Below are 19,104 nucleotides of genomic sequence, written 5' to 3' on the forward strand. Positions count from 1 at the left end.
ACTGGGTAGGGAATGTAGTAGGCACTCAATAAATGTTTCTGAATGAGCGATATTCTGTAAAGGTCTTTCTTCCTATTATAGTATCTAGGAATATTCAAAGTCTAAATTTCTGCAACACTATAAATTTAGTTTTCTAATTCTGATATAGTTTTGAAGATTAAACTTTATACTAAAGAAAATCTTTATCATAATTAAATCACTAATTAAGAACTAAAGAAAGGACCCTGGACATAATTGAACTCAACCATCTCACGGTACAGATTAAGATGATAAGGCCCAAAATAACAAAGGGTATACTTCCATTTACACTTAAAACATTTACTCACTTCATAAGACTGGAATTCTTCTTACTAAATGGTCCAATGATTTTAAACATCAGTTCCACAACTCCGTTTTTCCCTAAAGATACAGAATTCACAGCTGGGAAGGGGAAAAAAAAAAGATGTAAAGTGATTTAAAAACCTCAGTGGATAGAAATGTTTATACATGTGGCATATAGCCGAAAAACATATACAAACTGTTTAGTAAATGTGAACTCTAAGTCTCTCATAAAGTCCACCTTAGTTGATACTTCAAAGGCATGCCAATGGGAAGATGAAGTGGGAAAAGTAGTAAATAGATTATGAAAGTTCCTAGAGGTCGTTAATTCTTTCTATAGGGAACTGCCCAAAAGCAAATCAGATCTGTAGGTCAAATTTTAGATGCAGGTCAGATCTAACAGCACTGTAGGAAAGATGGCTGTGGTCTAGGTGAGAAGTAATGAGGACCTTAATTAAAGTGACTGCAGTAGGCAAAAACAGGTCACAACTTTAGACAGAACATGCAAACAATTACCTAACCAGAAAACTGGGCCTAACATTTTCAATCTTGAAGAAATATTATTTAAAAATTATAGATACACCATTTACTAGCCTCCATTTTAATTAAATAAAATGCCCTAAAAATGTAGTTCCTAAAGTTTTGTATGACGATTTTAATTTCCTCTGTATCTGCTTATTGCTCCATTACCGCTTCTGATTTTAGTCTGTTTTGTCTTTTTCCTTAAATGGGCAATTTAGTGGTTCATCTATTTTTAATCCAATTGTTTTATTTTTTAATGAATTTTTTAAAATTTTATAATGTATATTTTCTATTTCATTTCTCTACTTTCCTTATGTTTATTGTTTTGTCCCTAATTTCTTTGTAAATAGCCAATTCATTAATTTCCTTATGCTCTTTTTAATTGCATAAGTGTTAATTATTTAAGTGTTCAAAACTATTTTTCTGTGAGCACACCTTTAGATATACTTTCAAAGTATAGGTGCTAACAATAGATAAATACACACACATACACACAAACCTACCACTGAGATTATCATTACTTTACAATGATGTTCTTACAATAAAATGTACTCTCCAATCTCAATCTCAAGCATCTTGTTAACCATTCCAATCTCATATCCATAGTCAGGGAATAGAAAGAAAAATGATACCTCAGGGGTTGGGACCTAATATTATATTAGTGAGAGACAGAGAGAGAGTGAGAGACAGAGAGAGAGAGAGAGTGTGTGTGTGTTGTGAGACACTTCATCTGGGAGGGTGTGTGTGGGTGTGTGTGTGTTTACGTTGGGGGACACTGCATCTGAGGCTATCTCTCCGTGTGTGTGTGTGTGTGTGTATTTACGTTGGGGGACACTGCATCTGAGGCTATCTCTCCGTGTGTGTGTATGTGTGTGTGTGTGTGTTGTGAGACACTTCATCTGGAGGGTGTGTGTGTGGGGGGGGGTGTGTGTGTGTACATTGGGGGACACTTCATCTGAGGCTATCTCTCCGTGTGTGTGTGTGTGTGTGTGTGTGTGTGTGTTGTGAGACACTTCATCTGGGAGGGTTGGTGTGGGTGTGGGGCTGGTGTGTGTGTTTATGTTGGGAGACACTTCATCTGAGGCTATCTCTCTGATCACTGCTCTCTACAGCTTCCTCAGAAGCTCCAGTCCTATTTATTTTTAGTTCTGCTACTTCCGTATTGATTGCTAAAGAAAATTAGCTCCAGGTATCTATGCCACCGCATTCCTTCTTTCTCAATTTTCCTCTCATCTGTAAAAATCCAAATAGGCGCAGCAGTTTTTCCAGTTGTCAATACTTTGATATTCTTCAACATCTTTTCCACAGGCTGCCTACTCATCAGCCTCACTACATACCTTTACAAATGGGGGGAATTAATGAGAATTCTTAAGACTTTGTCAACTCACCTTCTTACATACATCACCTTTGAGGGAGTGGTTAGAATTACAAAGAGCCATATTAAATATCCTCGTTCCTTGTTCACAACTTTTAGAGATTTATGGGGTTAAAGTACTTTAAAATTTTCACTTTGTGTTCATGTCACAACATTGAGCTAACTAAATGCTGCTCTGAAATACTTACAGTTGGCAGAATATACTCGTAAAAGCTGAAGACAAGGCAAAATCAAGCGATGATTCTGCAAATTCTGTTTGACCAAATTCAGGGTTATATTTAGAGCTCCATTAATTCTAGCTTTCACTCCAAATTTTTTGTCTGTTTAAAAATAAATGAACAAACATAATTTATTCCTATGTAACTTTTGAATAAAATGAAAATGTCATAAAACCTAAAACAATGCAATTTCTAAAATTAATACTATGAATGCATATTATCAACTGTTAATATAAAGTTGACCTGAAATAACTAAAGCTGTAATCATTTTCTTATATATTTTAATACTTCTTACACTTTTTTTTTTAGGCCTGTCAACAGAAAGTAGTTTTTATTTATTTATTTATTTTATTTATTTATTTATTTTAATAAATTTATTTATTTTAGTTGTGGGCTAATTACTCTACAATATTGTAGTGGTTCTTGCCATACGTTGACATGAATCAGCCATGGGTCCACATGTGTTCCCCATCCTGAACCTCCATCCCACCTCCCTCCCCATCCCATCCCTCTGGGTCATCCCATTGCCCCAGCCCTGAGCATTTGTCTCATGCATCGAACCTGGAATGATGTTCTGTTTCACAAATGATAATATACATGTTTCAATGCTATTCTCTCAGAATGTCCCACCCTCACCTTCTCCCTCAGAGTCCATAAGACTGTTCTATGCATCTGTGTCTCTTATTCTGTCTCGCATATAGGGTTATCGTTACCATCTTTCAAATTCCATATATATGCATTAGTATACTGTATTGGTGATTTCTTTCTGGCTTACTTCACTCTGTATAATGGGCTCCAGTTTCATCCATCTCAATAGAACTGATTCAAATGTATTCTTTTTAATGGCTGAGTAATATTCCATTGTGTATATGTACCAGAGCTTCCTTATCCATTCGTCTGCTGATGGACATCTAGGTTGCTTCCATGTCCTGGCTATTGTAAACAGTGCTGCGATGAACTTTGGGGTACACGTGTCTTTTTCAATTCTGGTTTCCTCGGTGTGTATGCCCAGCAGTGGGATTGCTGGGTCATATGGCAGTTCTATTTCCAGTTTTTTAAGGAATCTCCACACTGTTCTCCATAGTGGCTGTACTAGTTTGCATTCCCACCAACAGTGTACGAGAGTTCCCTTTTCTCCACACCCTCTCCAGCATTTATTGCTTGTAGACTTTTGTATAGCAGCCATTCTGACTGGCGTGAAATGGTACCTCACTGTGGTTTTGATTTGCATTTCTCTAATAATGAGTGACTTCTTACACTTTTAAAACATGGCTTGAAAGAAGGGGTAAGGGGCACATAGTATGACAGGGCAGGGCAACAGAGGCTGGAGCGACCCAACACTTAGACTATTATCAAAGGAATAACTTAACTGATCCACCCTACACAGGCAAGTCTCTCCAGCTTAACACAGTCAAAAGAATGCCATCACATGGTTAAGGAGAATTGTAAAGAATCTAAATGTACATTACCAACATTATTTACTTAATATTAACTGTACTGTTTTCAGACTTAGAATATGCATGCATGCATACTAAGTCACTTTAATAGTGACTCTTTGCAACCCTATGGACTGTAACCCACCAGACTCCCTGCCAATGAGATTCTCCAGGCATTAGAATACTGGAGTGGGTTGCCATGCCCTCCTCCAGGGGATCTTCCCGATCCAGGGATTGAATTTGAGTCACCTATGGCTCCTGCATTGCAGGCAGATTTGTTATTGTTGAGCCACTGGGGAAGCCCAAAAGAATATAATGAAAAAATGAACAGCTTATTAGAAAATAATCTAAAAGATATTATTAAATAAATTTCTAGAGGGAGCTAATTCTTAACAAAGAAAAGGAAGAGAAGAAGGTTCTTGACTTTTATTATTAGAGATTAAAATAGTAAAAAAAAAAATCTGGACAACAAGAATTTAAGAATGTTAAGATTTTTAACAAAGTAAGCAAGACTAGCAAGCAAAGTTATTTCATCAACAACTGAAAATTTAAGTCAAAAAACCTAATATTCCTAAGGGAAAATTATTCTCAGCTCATAAGGGAAAAATAAAAAAGTTAGAAAATCACCCAAGAAATTCAAATATAATTGAAAAATATAAAAATGTAAAACTAGGACAAATAATAAGGGAAACAGCAAAAATTTAGAAGTATAGAGGAAAATATTAAAAGAGCTACAACTTAAAAGGGACATTAAAGAAATAAAAATATAAATTAAACAATATCTTAATTTAAGCACAAGAAAGATAACAAAAGCTTTATGCTTTATTGAAAAGCACAGGAAAGATAACCTGGTTTTAAATAGAGGAGGAAGTATGATATAACAATATTCACCAATACTAAAAGGTTTTCTCATTCTATTTTTTGTTTTCAGCAGCCCTTAAATCTCAAAAATAAGAGTTTAAAAAAATAAGAAAGAGCTAACATGTTTCTTAAATAAACTGAGTATATGTTTAAGTCTTAAGGTCCTTAAGGTACCTGAAAAATTAAAGTCATCTCAGGGATACCTTAAGACAATGATTATTAACAGTATTATTTAAATATTCATACAATACAAAAAGATATGCATAAAATATACATAAGTATACAAACTGCATACACATTTTCAGACACTTTTTAGAAAAAGCACTTTAGCCAAATACTTTAAAGTTTAAAGTCACAAGGCAATGGCAGAACCCTTAAAAAAAAACACTACTCAAGAGTTTAGAGAGTCATTTCAATCTCTGTGCAGACAGACAACTATACACTGAGCTTAGGTTCTAGTCAAAGAATGCTTTTCTCTTTTAACCTAACCTAAATCAGCTTCTTCCTTTGTTTTACAGCCTATGTTTTCTCAATTTGTAGTTTTCAATATTTTGTATGTCTTACTATTGTAATAAATCAGTCTTACAATTTTTTATATCTCTTCTGATCTTAACTAGTTTGTAAGCTTTTTAAGCATTGAGACATGACTATCACTATTGGTTGGATGGATGGCATCTACTGACTCAATGGACATGAGTTGGAGCAAACTCAGGGAGGTAGTGAAGGACAGGGAAGCCTGGCGCACTGCAATTCATGGGGTTGCAAAGAGTCGGACATGACTTAACGACTGAACAACAGTGAAAAGAAAACACGTTTTATCTCTATGCTCCTCAAAGCAGTCCCACCCACACTCCCTCCTTCTAGCCTCAACAATATCCATGTTATGTGTATTCTTTACAACATATACATGCCAGAAACACACACACCAAGACACATTTCTGATTCTGACACATTTTTTCCTTCCTTTTTCCATCACATGCAACAGACATATGTGGGAATTTAGGATCCTCAATTCGTGCAGGTCACTAGTTGACTATAAAAAGCATTCCTAACTACGGCTAAGAATAAGCAGTAAAATTTTAGATTTTAAAGGTTACCAGTTTCAAGGCACACAGAACCAATGTAACAAAAGTAGTTCCACTCGATAGTCATACAAGTGAAACCCTTACCTTTCGGTCCAATCTTTGCAAGAATGGAATGAATCTGCACCATCAACTCCTCATTCAGGGGCGATTCTTTGCTGGCATTCATAAGTAACTGTAACAATATTTGTGAACCACCTTTGGAGACCAAGAAACTCGCTCTTCGACCTCCACCTAAAAAGTTTTTTGAAAGAAATCTGTTCAAACCACAAATGCTTCCATAATATATTAGATATCGCACCTTGTTAGCATTCAAGTAAAAGTGATGACTTCAGAAAGCAAACAAATAACATCAAAATAAAATTTTATTTTATTTATACTAATTAAAAAATAGCACAGACAGTAAATAAACACTGATGCAAAACTCATGTTCATGGCTCTAAACCACATGGGTTTGAGGGACACGGGAAGATATCAAAAACAAAGCAACAACAAAGAGTATGACATTCTGGATTCCAAATTCCAATACTCAGAATAGCCTCTGTATGAGAATCAGAAAATTCCAAAGTATACATGATACATTTTTGATCATTATTTACAAATAGAAATAGACCAAAGGAAACAAAAACTTACCAGCTGACACCAGTTCAACAAGAATGCTCAAGATATTAAGTGTAGTTTGAAGATCTTTTGTGTTCTGAAATAAAGTTTATTTGCTTTATTAAAACATTATAAATCTGTGGTTCCCAAACTTCTTGTCTCTGTAGGGAACTACCTACATTTACAGATGACCTTTCTGGTTTCTCTAAGAATAAATGTATTCAGGTTTTCACTATTCTCATACATCACTTCAGTCTCTTCTTACTGCTCTTAAAAATTCTTGCAAATCATCTGAGCTATTAATGTCAACAGAAATTAATTTGTGATTTGGACACATCGACTTCTACCAAGTAAATAATACAAATAGATGTATCAAAATATAAAAGGCACTACAATGTATATATGGTGACTAACCAGTCATTGAGATCCCCTCTCAAAAAGTAACTGCATTATCAATTTGTTGTGTATCCAGCAAGATAATGTACACACATAAAAGAAATCCATGTAAATATACATGTATATATAAACTTATTTCTCCAAATGATATAATTCTACCTGATATATTCCATTAGATGGCAATACCACTGGTTAGGTAACCACCTATCAATGTGACATTTAAATATTTAAAATCTTTTGCTATTAAGAAATTGTAACCAAAACTAAGTACACACATTTCCAGGGAAGCAAGTACAATTGTACATGGGAAAATTCCTGGAATTTCTGGGTCAATGATATGGGCATTTATTTTGATAGGTATTATTAACTTGCCCTTCGTGGAGCAATTTACACTCCTACCAGTAAAGTTGAAGAGTAATTATTAATATTTTCCAAAGTCTGGACAATCTAATAAGAGAAAATGTTTAAATACTGTACTATGGTTATATTTCTCTTACTAAAAGCAATGTTTACATAAAGAAAAATACACAGACAACAGAATTGTGGCCTATTCAAGAAACTGCCTGATCTCAGAATAGAAGGATTTTACTGTGTTTATTTAGACAAATTTCAGAATTGCAGTGTACCAGTGACTAGAATGGGACTCTTGTTCTAACTCTTTCCAAAAAGGAATAAATATTGTCTCTGCTTCACCATTTAAGGGCAGAAACTAATGGGTCCAAAAAGTCAAATCCAGAACAGAAAGAGGACCACACATTAAGCAGAGACCCTTGTCTCAGCACTGAAGGTATTATTAACTGGACCACTGACTCACTGGGGAGGAAGTTGGAAGAATGAGAGACAAACATTTGTTAAAGAAAAGAACGGATTGTTACAGGAGCAATATTGCTATGTGTTTATCTTCTTCCTGGGTACACAGCCAAACCACATTTTACAGCTCTTTTGTAATTAGGTTTGGGACATGTGATTGAGTTCAGGCCACTGAAACCTGAATGGAAGTTACACTGTTATCTCTAGGCCTTATCCAGATAAGTCTCCCATTTGTAATTCACCACCTCCCATCTCTGCTGACTTCAATAAATTGAGACAGGAGCAAACAGAAAAAACATGGGTAGCAATACACATATCAGACAAAAAACTTTTAAAACAAAGAGTAAAACAAAAGATAAAGATGGGAATTACATAATAATAAAAGGAACAATACAAAAAGAGGATATTAAACTTATTAACATATATGCACTCAATATACAGCACCTAAAAATATAAAGCAAATACTAACAGACACAAAAGAAGAAATTGACAATAATACTTAAGAGTAGGGGACTTTAACACCCCACTTTAACACAGTAAGGTATTGAGAGAGTCAATTCCTAGGCAGGTTGATAAGAAGTTGGGGGGGTCCCCGAGGAGAAAGAGGTCTGGAATTCTCAAGCAGGAGGAAAGGACTTTTTTCCTCTACATTCCTTAGTCTTAGTTACATAAAACTTTTTTTTTTTCTTTCTTTAGGCCCAAGACTCATGATTACACAACAAACTCAGTTCAAACTCTGTATTAAGGATTATATAACAACAATGTATCCTGCTTGAAGACAATTTCTCCTTCTTGAAAGTGAAAGTGAAGTCGCTCAGTCATCTCCGACTCTGTGACCCCATAGAGTATAGCCTATCAGGCTCCTCCGTCCATGGGATTTTCCAGGCCAAGAGTACGGGAGTGGGTTGCCAATTCCTTCTCCAGGGGATCTTCTCGACTCAGGGATCGAACCCAGGTCTCCCGCATTGTAGGCAGATGCTTTATCATCTGAGCCACCAGGGAAGTTTTCCTTCTTGAAAACCTTCTGACTAATCCTGTTCTTAGAATGTATATTATGGGAGTAGGTCTGGTAGGATCTTTCTGTGGTTAAATTCTAATCCTGTCATCCTAAAATGTAAATTGTGGGAGTGGATACGGTAAAATTTTTACAACCTTGAACATTCTTTCGATTTATCGTAATAGCTAAATAAAAAAGTATCAAATTCCCTCACTAAAGACAAGCAAGGGGGTCACTCTCCATCCCCCTTGTGATGTCTGTAACAGAAGCTTTCTCTGTCCCTTTTCATACTTTAATAAAACCGTGCTACACAAAAGTTTTTGAGTGATAAAGCCTGGTCCCTGGTCCCGAAGCTAAATTTTCTTCAGAGACCACGAATCCGACACCATTCATAATAAGGTATCAGTATCCTTATTGTACATACTTTCATGTGCCTTTTAATTTTTTGAGACTTGCTGTGTGGCCTAACATGTGATCTGTTCTGGAGAAGTTTCCATGTGCACTTGAAAAGATTATGGATTCTGTTGTTTTGGGATGTAATGTCCTGTTCAGTTCACTTCAGTTGCTCAGTTGTGTCCAACTCTTTGGACCCCATGGACTGCAGCACGCCAGGCCTCCCTGTCCATTACCAAATCCCAGTTTATTCAAACTCATGTCCATTGAGTTGGTGATGCCATCCAGCCATCTCATCCTCTGTCGTCCCCTTCTCCTCTTGCCTTCAATCTTTCCCAGCATCAGGGTCTTTTCCAATGAGTCAGCTCTTGGCAGCAAATGGGGAAAGCATTGCAGTTTTAGTTTCAACATCAGTCCTTCCAATGAATATTCAGGACTGATCTCCTTTAGGATTGACTGGTTGGACGTCCTTGGAGTCCAAGGAACTCTCAAGAGTCTTCTCCAACACCACAGTTCAAAAGCATCAATTCTTCAGTGCTCAGCTTTCTTTATAGTCCAACTCTCACATCCATACATGACCACCGGAAAAACCACAGCCTTGACTAGACGGACCTTTGTTGGCAAAGTACTGTCTCTGCTTTTAATATGCTGTCTAGATTGGTCATAACTTTCTTTCCAAGGAGTAAGCGTCTTTTAATTTCATGGCTGCAATCACCATCTGCAGTGATTTTGGAGCCCAGAAAAATAAATTCTGTCGCTGTTTCCACTGTTCCCCATCTATTTGCCATGAAATGATAGGACCAGATGCCATGATCTTAGTTTTCTGAATGTTCAGTTTTAAGCCAACTTTTTCACTCTCCTCTTTCACTTTCATCAAGAGGCTCTTTACTTCTTATTCACTTTCTGCCATAAGGATGGTGTCATCTGCATATCTGAGGTTATTGATATTTCTCCCGGCAATCTTGAATCTAGCTTGTGCTTCATCCAGCCCAGAATTTCTCATGATATACTCTGTATATAAGTTAAATAAGCAGGGTGACAATATACAGCCTTGACATACTCCTTTTCCTATTTGGAACCAGTCTGTTGTTTCATGTCCAGTTCTAACTGTTGCTTCCTGATCTGCATATAGATTTCTCAAGAGGTAGATCAGGTGGTCTGATATTCCTATCTCTTTCAGAATTTTCCACAGTTTGTTGTGATCCACACAGTCAAAGGCTTTGGCATAGTCAATAAAGCAGAAATAGATGTTTTTCTGGAACTCTCTTGCTTTTTTGATAATCCAATGGATGTTGGCAATTTGATCTCTGGTTTCTCTGCCTTTTCCAAATCCAGCTTGAACATCTGGAAGTTCACGGTTCACTTATTGCTGAAGCCTGGCTTGGAGAATTTTAAGCATTACTTTACTAGCATGTGAGATGAGTGCAACTGTGCAGTAGTTTGAGCATTCTTTGGCATTGCCTTTCTTTGGGATTGGGATGAAAACTGACCTTTTCCAGTCCTGTGGCTACTGCTGAGTTTTCCATATTTGCTGGCATATTGAGTGCAGCACTTTCTCAGCATCATCTTTCAGGATTTGAAATAGCTCAACTGGAACTCCATCACCTCCACTAGCTTTGTTCATAGTGATGCTTCCTAAGGCCCACTTGATTTTGCATTCCTAGGTGAGTGATCATACCATTGTGATTATCTGGGTCATAAAGATCTTTTTTGTACGGTTCTTCTGTGTATTCTTGCCACCTCTTGTTAATATCTTCTGCTTCTATTAGGTCCATACCATTTCTGTCCTTTATTGAGCCCATCTTTGCATGAAATGGTCCCTTGGTATCTCTAATTTTCTTGGAAGAGATCTCTAGTCTTTCCCATTCTATTGTTTTCCTCTATTTCTTTGCATTGATCCCTGAGGAAGCCTTTCTTATCTCTCCTTGCTATTCTTTGGAACTCTGCATTCAAATGGGTATATCTTTCCTTTTCTCCTTTGCTTTTCGCTTCTCTTCTTTTCACAAATATTTGTAAGGCCTCCTCAGATAGCCATTTTGCTTTTCTGCATTTCTTTTTCTTGGTGATGGTCTTGATCCCTGTCTCCTCTACAATGTCACAAACCTTCGTCCATAGTTCATCAGGCACTCTGTCTATTAGATCTAATCCCTTGAATCTATTTTTCACTTCCACTGTATAATTGTAAGGGATTTGATTTAGGTCATACCTGAAGAGTCTAGTCAGTGGGGTTTAAAGTCTCCTACTGTTAAGCATTATTGTCTACTTCTCCTTTCGTGTCCGTTAGTATTTGTTTTATATTTTTAGGTGCTGTATACTGAATGCATATATGTTAATGAATTTAATATCTTCTTTTTGTATTGATCCTATTATTATTATTATATAATGTCCTTCTTTGTCTTTTGTTTTACCCTTTTTTTTTAAAAGGTTTTTTTGGTCTGATATATGTATTGTTACCCATGCTTTTTTCTGTTTGTTCATGTCTCAATTTACTGAGGTCAACAGAGATGGGAAGTGGTGAATTACAAATGGGAGATATAAAGATAATTATTATGGTTTCCCAGGTGGCACTGGTGGTAAAGAACCCACTGCCAATGCAGGAGACATAAGAGACAGAGCTTCGAGCCCTGGGTTGGGAAGATCCCCTAGAGGAGAAAACGGCAACCCACTCCAGTATTCTTGTGCGGAGAATCCCACGGACAAAGTAACCTGGGGGGGTACAGTCAACGGGGTTGCAAAGAGTCAGACACGACTGAAGTGACTTAGCACACACACATGCAAGGACCATTATCATAGAAATGCGAATCAAAACGAGGTTTCACCTCACACCTGTCAGAATGACTATCATCAAAAGAACACAAAAAACAAATGCTGCAAAGGATGTGGAAGAAAAAAACCTTTGTACACTACTGGTAGGAATGTATACTGGTGCAGCCACTGTGGAAAACAGTATGAATGTTTCTCGAAACTAAAAACAGAACAAGTGTATGATCCAGCAATTGACTTCTGAGTATATATCCAAAAAAAAAGAAAAGCAACAAAAACATTTATTTGAAGAGATATATACACCCCAATGTTCACAGCAGTACTATTTATAATAGCCAAGCTATGGAAGCAACCCAAGTATCCACCAACAGCCAAACAATATTACTCAGCCATAAAAAAAATAATGAAATTCTATCATTTGCAGTAATGTGGATGAACCTAGAGAATTTTATGCTTAGTGAAATAAATCAGAGAGAAAGACAAATATTATATGCTGTCACTTATATGTAGACTCTAAAAAATAATACAAACAAATGAATAAAGCAAAATTGAAACAGTCTCACAGACACACAAAACAAACTAGTGGTTACCAACGCGGAAAGAGGCATGTTAGGGGTATGGAATTAAGACTTACAAACTATTATGTAAAAAATACAGGCAACAAGAATATATTGTACAGCACAGGAAATTTATAGCCATTATCTTATAATAATTTTAATGGAGTATAAACTGCAAAAATATTGAATCACTATGCTGTACATCTGAAACTATAAAAAATATAATATTGTAAATTAATTACACTTTAACTGAAAAAAAAACAAAAACACAGGAATTCCCTAGTGGTCCAGTGGTTAGGACTCTGTGCTTTCACTGCCAAAGGCACAGGTTCAATCCCTAGTCAGGGAAATAAGACCTTGTAGGCCATATAGTGTGGTGCATTCAAAACACAGACACAACTCACACACACTTTGGCCACCTGATATGAAGAGCCAACTCACTGGAAAAGACAATGATGCTGGGAAAGACAGGTCAGGAGAAGAAGGGGCGACAGAGGATGAGATGGTTGGATAGCATCATCAACTCGATGGATGTGAGTTTGAGCAAACTCTGGGAGATAGTGAAGGACAGGGAAGCCTGGTATGCTGCAGTCCATGGGGTTGCAACGAGTCGGCCACGACTGAGCAACTGAACAACAACAACACGTGAACTCACTCCCTGATCTTCCCCTCCCAGTTCTAATGAGATATAATTTGACATATAACATTGTTTAAGGTATACAATGTACTTGTAGCTAAGGTATACAATGTACTTAATCCTTATTCTTAACATTGCACTGAATAAAACATAAAATCATGATTCTGAGCATGTCCTGCTGATCCACCACAAACTTTTATACTAGCATAGAAATGTAATTAATATCAACAGTTATGCAACCAGTGTATGAAGTACACTTAATCATGAATATATAGCAACTAATACAATAAGTGAGAATTTCCAATTTCAATCATTTAAGCTAAAAGTTTATTTCCAATTAGTGTTTTATTGTTAATGTTAAGATTTAAAATAGGGTTATCATTATAACCATAGGGAAATAAAGTTAAGAGATTTACCTAATATATATCAGAATGCTTATATCCCCATTATGAATAACCTAAAAAACAAAACAAACTCCCATTCACTGGCTCTTCCACTAGGATAAAAATTCTGTACTTCAATTTTTTTTCCCTCAGTACTAGTTGGTATTAACAGCTACATAATTAAAGCATATCAATGACCAACCTCTAACGTTGACAGCAGAACCTCCATTCCTGTAGAACCTTTGGCTGTCATTTCTCTCCTTGTTTTTTCTGAAAAGTAAGGGGAAAAAAAGCTTTCTTCTAAAACATGAAAGAAAAAAAACTGCATAAAGTTTTATCATATAGTTAACATATACTAAGGTCAGATAATGTATAAAACATAATCAATGTCTCCACTGGCCCAATAAACACTCTAAATTGGTTCTTAAATGTTCCTTCCACTGATGTTGCTAGCTGTACTCTGTGTGCACTTCTAGATTTCAGTTTACAAGACCTTCCCTGCATTTCATCACAGCTGCTATCATGGACTAAGTGAATCCCTGTAAATACATCTAAAATCTTAAGATCAGTGTAATAAGACAGGTACCAGAACCAGAGGTGAAGTAGAAACAATAAAGGCAAGCCTGTTTACTATCTTTATGACAAAAACCAGAAAACATTTAATCACAACTCATGAAAACAGAAGCCTACCACCATTTTGAAGTGATTTCATTAAATTAATACTTTTTTTAAATTCTGACTTCAATTTAAAAAAAAACACAACATTGTAAATCAACTGTACCTCAATAAAAAAGTTTTTTTTAATTTGAAGCACATAGAAATAAGACTAAGGAAGAACAATTCATGACTCAGATGATCCCATTTCATCACAATAAATAGAAAAAAATCACTATAGATTATTTCTATTAATAAAGATTTCTAAATTTCTCCACAATTCTTTTCCTTTAATTAAAAAAGGGGGAAAGGGAGCTTAGAGGCAAATATTTAGGAAAAGAGATAAACTTTAAATGTATTTATATATATTTTATGCAAATTTTAAAGGTTACACTCTATGTAGAGTTAAAATAACACTGATTATACTCATTTGTACAATATATCCTTGTAGCCTAGCTTACATCAAATACTTTGTACCTCTCATTCTCCACCACTATACTGCCCCCCTCCCTCCCCACTAATAACCACTGGTTTGTTCTCTGTATCTGTGTATTTGCTTCTTTGTTATATTCCCATTTGTTATACTTCTTAGATTCCACATTTAAGTGATATCATACAGTACTTATCTTTCTCTGTCATACTTATTTCTCTTAGAATAATGCCACCAAGTCCATCCATGTTGCTGCAAATGGCAAAATCTTGTTCTTTTTATGGCTGACTAGTATTCCATTTTGCACGTGTGTGTGTGTGTGTATGTGTGTTGTGTGTGTGTGTGTATCATATCTTCTCATCCATTCATCTGTTGATAGTTAAGTTACTTCCATATATTGGCAATTATAAATAATGCTGATATGAATACTGGGGTGTAAATATATATCTTCTAAAATTAGTATTTGGGGAGTTTTTTGGAATATACTCAGGAGTGGAATTTCCGGATCAAATGGTAGTTCTATCGTTAGTTTTTTGAGAAACCTCCATACTGTTTTCCACAGTGGTTGTACCAATTTACATTCCTACCAACAGTGTACAAGAGTTTTTTCCTCCACTTCCTCACCAACATTTGTTATTTGTGTTCCTCTTATTGACAGCCATCCTGACAGGTACGAGGTGGTATCCCATTGGGATTTTTATTTCCATTTCCCTGATGGTTGGTGACACTGTACATTTCTAAAAATATGCCTATATTTCCTAGATTGTCCATTTTATTGCTATATAGTTGTTCATAGTAGTCTCTTGTGATCATTTGTATTTCTGTGGTGTCAGCTAAAATATCTTTTTCATTTCTGATTTTATCATTTTGAGCACCCTCTTTTATTTATGTATCTGGCTATAGGCTTATCAATTTTGTTTATCTTTTCAAAAAAACAGCTTTAAGTTTCACTGATCTTTTTTTTTTTTGTCTCTATTTCATTTACTTCTGCTCTGATCTTTATGATTTCTTTCCTTCTACTAACTCTGGGTTTTGTTTGTTCTTTTTTTCCCCCTACTTCCCTTAGGTGTAAGGTTAGGTTGTTTATTTGAGATTTTCGTTTCCTGAGGTCACCTGGTATCTCTATAAACTTGCCTGTGAGAACTGCTTTTACTGCATCCTATGGATTTCAGATTATTATTTTCATTTTACTTGTTTCCAGGCATTGTATGATTTTCTCTTTGATTTCTTCAATGATCCATTTCTTGTTTAGCAACGTTTGTTTAGCTTCCACATATTTGTGCTTTGCAGTTTTTTCCTTATAGTTGCTTTCCAGGCTCATAGTATTGTGGTTAGAAAAACACTTGATATGACTTCAATTTTCTTAAATTTCCCCAGGCTTATTTTGTGGCCTAGCATGCAATCTATCCTGGAGAATGTTTCATATGCACTTGAAAAGAATGTGTACTTTGCTGCTTTCAGAGGGAATGTTTTATATATATATATATATATATATATATACACACACACACACACACACTATATATATATGTGTGTGTGTGTATATATATATATATATATATATATATTTGGTTTACTGTGTCATTTAAGGCCAGCGTTTCCTTACTGATTTTCTGTCTGGATGATATGTCCACTGATGTTAAGTGGGGTGGAGTGTTAAAGCCTCCTACTACTATTGTATTACTGTCCAGTTCTCCCTTTGTGCCTAGTCTCCTTTTATACCTTTAATACTTGCTGCATGTATATAGGTGCTCCTACATTAGCTGCATATTTATTTACAATTGAATTGACCCCTTGATCATCATGTTAAGTCCTTTTCTGTCTTTAAAGTCTACTTTGTCTAATTTATTTTTTATTTATTTGTCTGATTTATTTTGTCTGATACAAATATTGCTACCCCAGCTTTCTTTTGATTTCCATTTGCATGTAATACTTTTTCCTGTAGAAGAAATGTTTAAAGTTAGCAGAGGCTTAATTCATGAGGCTTAATGAAAGAAATTGTCTCTGTAACATAAAAGTGCAAAGTAAAGCAGCAAGTGCTAATGTAGCAGCTGCAGTGAGTTGGCTACATGAAACAACTGACTTTCAACATAGATAAAATATACTTATATAGGAGGAAGAAGCTATCCAGGGCTTTCATACCTAGGGAGGAAAAGTCAATGCCTGACTTCAAAGCTTCTCTTATTAGAAACTAATGTCATCTTGTGACTTGGAAGTTGAAACCAATGCTCATTTACAATTCCAAAAACCCTAGGGCCCTTAAAAATTAAGCTCAGTCTACTCTGCCTGTACGTATCAATGGAACAATGATGCCTGGATGATAGTACATGGTCTCCAACAAGGTTTATTGACTATTTTAAAACCCACTATTGAGACTTACTACTTAAAAAAATAAAAGATTTTTTTCAAAATGGGACTGCTCATTGACAATGCACCTTCTCACTCCAGAGCTCTGATGAAGATATACAAGATTAGTGTTGTTTTCATGCCTGCTAACACAACATCCACTCTGCAATCCATGAATCAAGGAATAATTTTGCCTTTCAAGTCTTCCTATTTAAGAAATATATTTCATAAGGCTGTAGCTGTCATAGGTAGTGAGTGATTCCTCTGATAGATCTAGGCAAAGTCAATTAAAAACCTTCTAGAAAGAGTTCACCATTCTAGATGCCATTAAGAACATTTGTGATTCATTAGAAGAGGTCAAACATCAACATATACAGAAGTTTGGAAGAAGTTGATTTCAACCTTCATGGATGACTTTGAGGGGTTCGAGACTTCAGAGAAGGAAGTAACTGCAGATGTGGTAGAAACAGCAAGAGAACTAGAATTAAAAGTGGATCCTGAAGATATGACCTGCAGAATTGCAGCATTCTCATGATAAAATGTTAACAGATGAGGAGCTGTTCTTACAGAAAAGCAAAGCAAGTGGTTTCTTGAGATGGAATCTATTCCTGGTGAAGACTGAAGTGGCAACAAAGGATTTAGAATACTAGGAAAACTTAGTTGATAAAGGAGCAGCAGATTGAGATAAAATCCAATTTTAAAAGAAGTTCTGCTGTGGGTAAAATGCTATCAAACAGCACTGCATGCAGCAGTGAAAAAGTATGAAAGAGTGTGTGTAGCAAATTTCACTGTTTTATTTTAAGAAACTGCTACAGCCATCCCAACCTTCAACAACTACTACCCTGATCAATCAGCAGCCTATTATAGAGTCAAGACACTCCAAGAGCAAAAAGGTTATGACTCACTGAAGGCTTACATTTTTTAGCAATAAGGTATTTCTAATTAAGTATATACATTTTTTACACGTATGTTATTGCACACTTCATAGACTAAAGCACAGTGTAAACACAACTTTTATATGCACTAGGAACCAAAAATGTCACATGACTCACCCTATTGCGAGGTTTGCTTTACTGCAGTAGTATGAAATCAAACATGCAGCATCTCTGAGGACTCCCTGTACTTCCACATATGAGCCAAGTATCATATATCATAAATAATTAATTACTGGTTTCCAAGGCAAACCATTCAATATCACGGTAATCAAAGCCTATTCCCCAACCAGTAATGCTGAAGAAGTTGAAGTTGAATGGTTCTAGGAAGGCCTACAAGACCTTTTAGAACTAACACCCAAAAAAGATGTCCTTTCATCATAGGGGACTGGAATGCAAAAGTAGGAACTCAATAAACACCTAGAGTAACAGGCAAATTTGGCCTTGGAGTACAAAATGAAGCAGGGCAAAGGCTAATAAAGTTTTGCGAAGAGAACGTACTGGTCATAGCAAACACCCTCTCCCAACAACACAAGAGAAGACTCTACACATGGACATCACCAGATGGTCAACACCGATATCAGATTGATTATATTCTTTGCAGCCAAAGATGGAGAAGCTCTAAAGAAGACCGGGAGCTGACTGTGGCTCAGATCATGAACTCCTTATTGCCAAATTCAGACTTAAATTGAAAAAAGTAGGGAAAACCACTAGACCGTTTAGTTCAGTTCAGTTCAGTCACTCAGTCGTGTCCGACACTTTGCAACCCCATGAACCGCAGCACGCCAGGTCTGCCTGTCCATCACCAACTCCTGGAGTCTACCCAAACCCGTGTTCATCGAGTCGGTGATGCCATCCAATCATCTCATCCTCTGTCGTCCCCTTCTCCTCCTGCCTCCAGTCCTTCCCAGCATTAGGGTCTTTTCCAATGAGTCAACTCTTCACATGAGGTGGCCAAAGTATTGGGAGTTTCAGCTTCAACATCAGTCCTTCCGATGAACACCCAGGACTGATCTCCTTTAGGATGGACTGGTTGGATCTTCTTGCAGTCCAAGGGACTCTCAAGAGGCTTCCCCAACACACAGTTCAAAAGCATCAATTCTTCAGCACTCAGCTTTCTTCACCGTCCAACTCTCAGTTATGACCTAAATCAAATCCCTTATGATTATACAGTGGAAGTGACAAATAGATTTAAGGGACTAGATTTGATAGATAGAGTGCCTGATGAATTATGGAGGGAGGTTCGTGACATTGTACAGGAGGCAGCGATCAAGACCATCCCATGGAAAAGAAATGCAAAATAGCAAAATGGCTGTCTGAGGAGGCCTTACAAATAGCTGGGAAAAGAAGAGAAGCAAAAAGCAAAGGAGAAAAGGAAAGATATTCCCATTTGA

At 36.3% G+C, this 19,104-nt stretch overlaps 1 protein-coding gene across 8 annotated transcripts in view; it reads right to left on the reverse strand.

Moving 5' to 3' along the window:
- Positions 1-19,104, reverse strand: part of AGTPBP1 (ATP/GTP binding carboxypeptidase 1) — a 173,085-nt gene that overhangs the window by 107,701 nt on the left and 46,280 nt on the right. For 3 of the 8 annotated variants that reach the window (XM_081521764.1, XM_081521785.1, XM_081521775.1), the window contains exons 4-8: positions 13,551-13,618; positions 6,446-6,509; positions 5,900-6,046; positions 2,404-2,535; positions 327-420 (exon numbers count right to left, since the gene is read on the reverse strand). In XM_081521764.1, coding sequence (XP_081377890.1) covers positions 327-420; positions 2,404-2,535; positions 5,900-6,046; positions 6,446-6,509; positions 13,551-13,618 — 505 coding nt within the window. Of the gene's footprint in view, positions 1-326; positions 421-2,403; positions 2,536-5,899; positions 6,047-6,445; positions 6,550-13,524; positions 13,619-19,104 lie in introns of all 8 variants that reach the window. The other 5 variants (XM_081521807.1, XM_081521815.1, XM_081521796.1 and 2 more) reach the window with 3 other exon arrangements.

Source organism: Giraffa tippelskirchi, chromosome 1, assembly GCF_054371585.1.
Source record: "Giraffa tippelskirchi isolate mGirTip1 chromosome 1, T2T-mGirTip1v1.2.pri, whole genome shotgun sequence".
Classification (NCBI taxonomy): domain Eukaryota; kingdom Metazoa; phylum Chordata; class Mammalia; order Artiodactyla; family Giraffidae; genus Giraffa; species Giraffa tippelskirchi.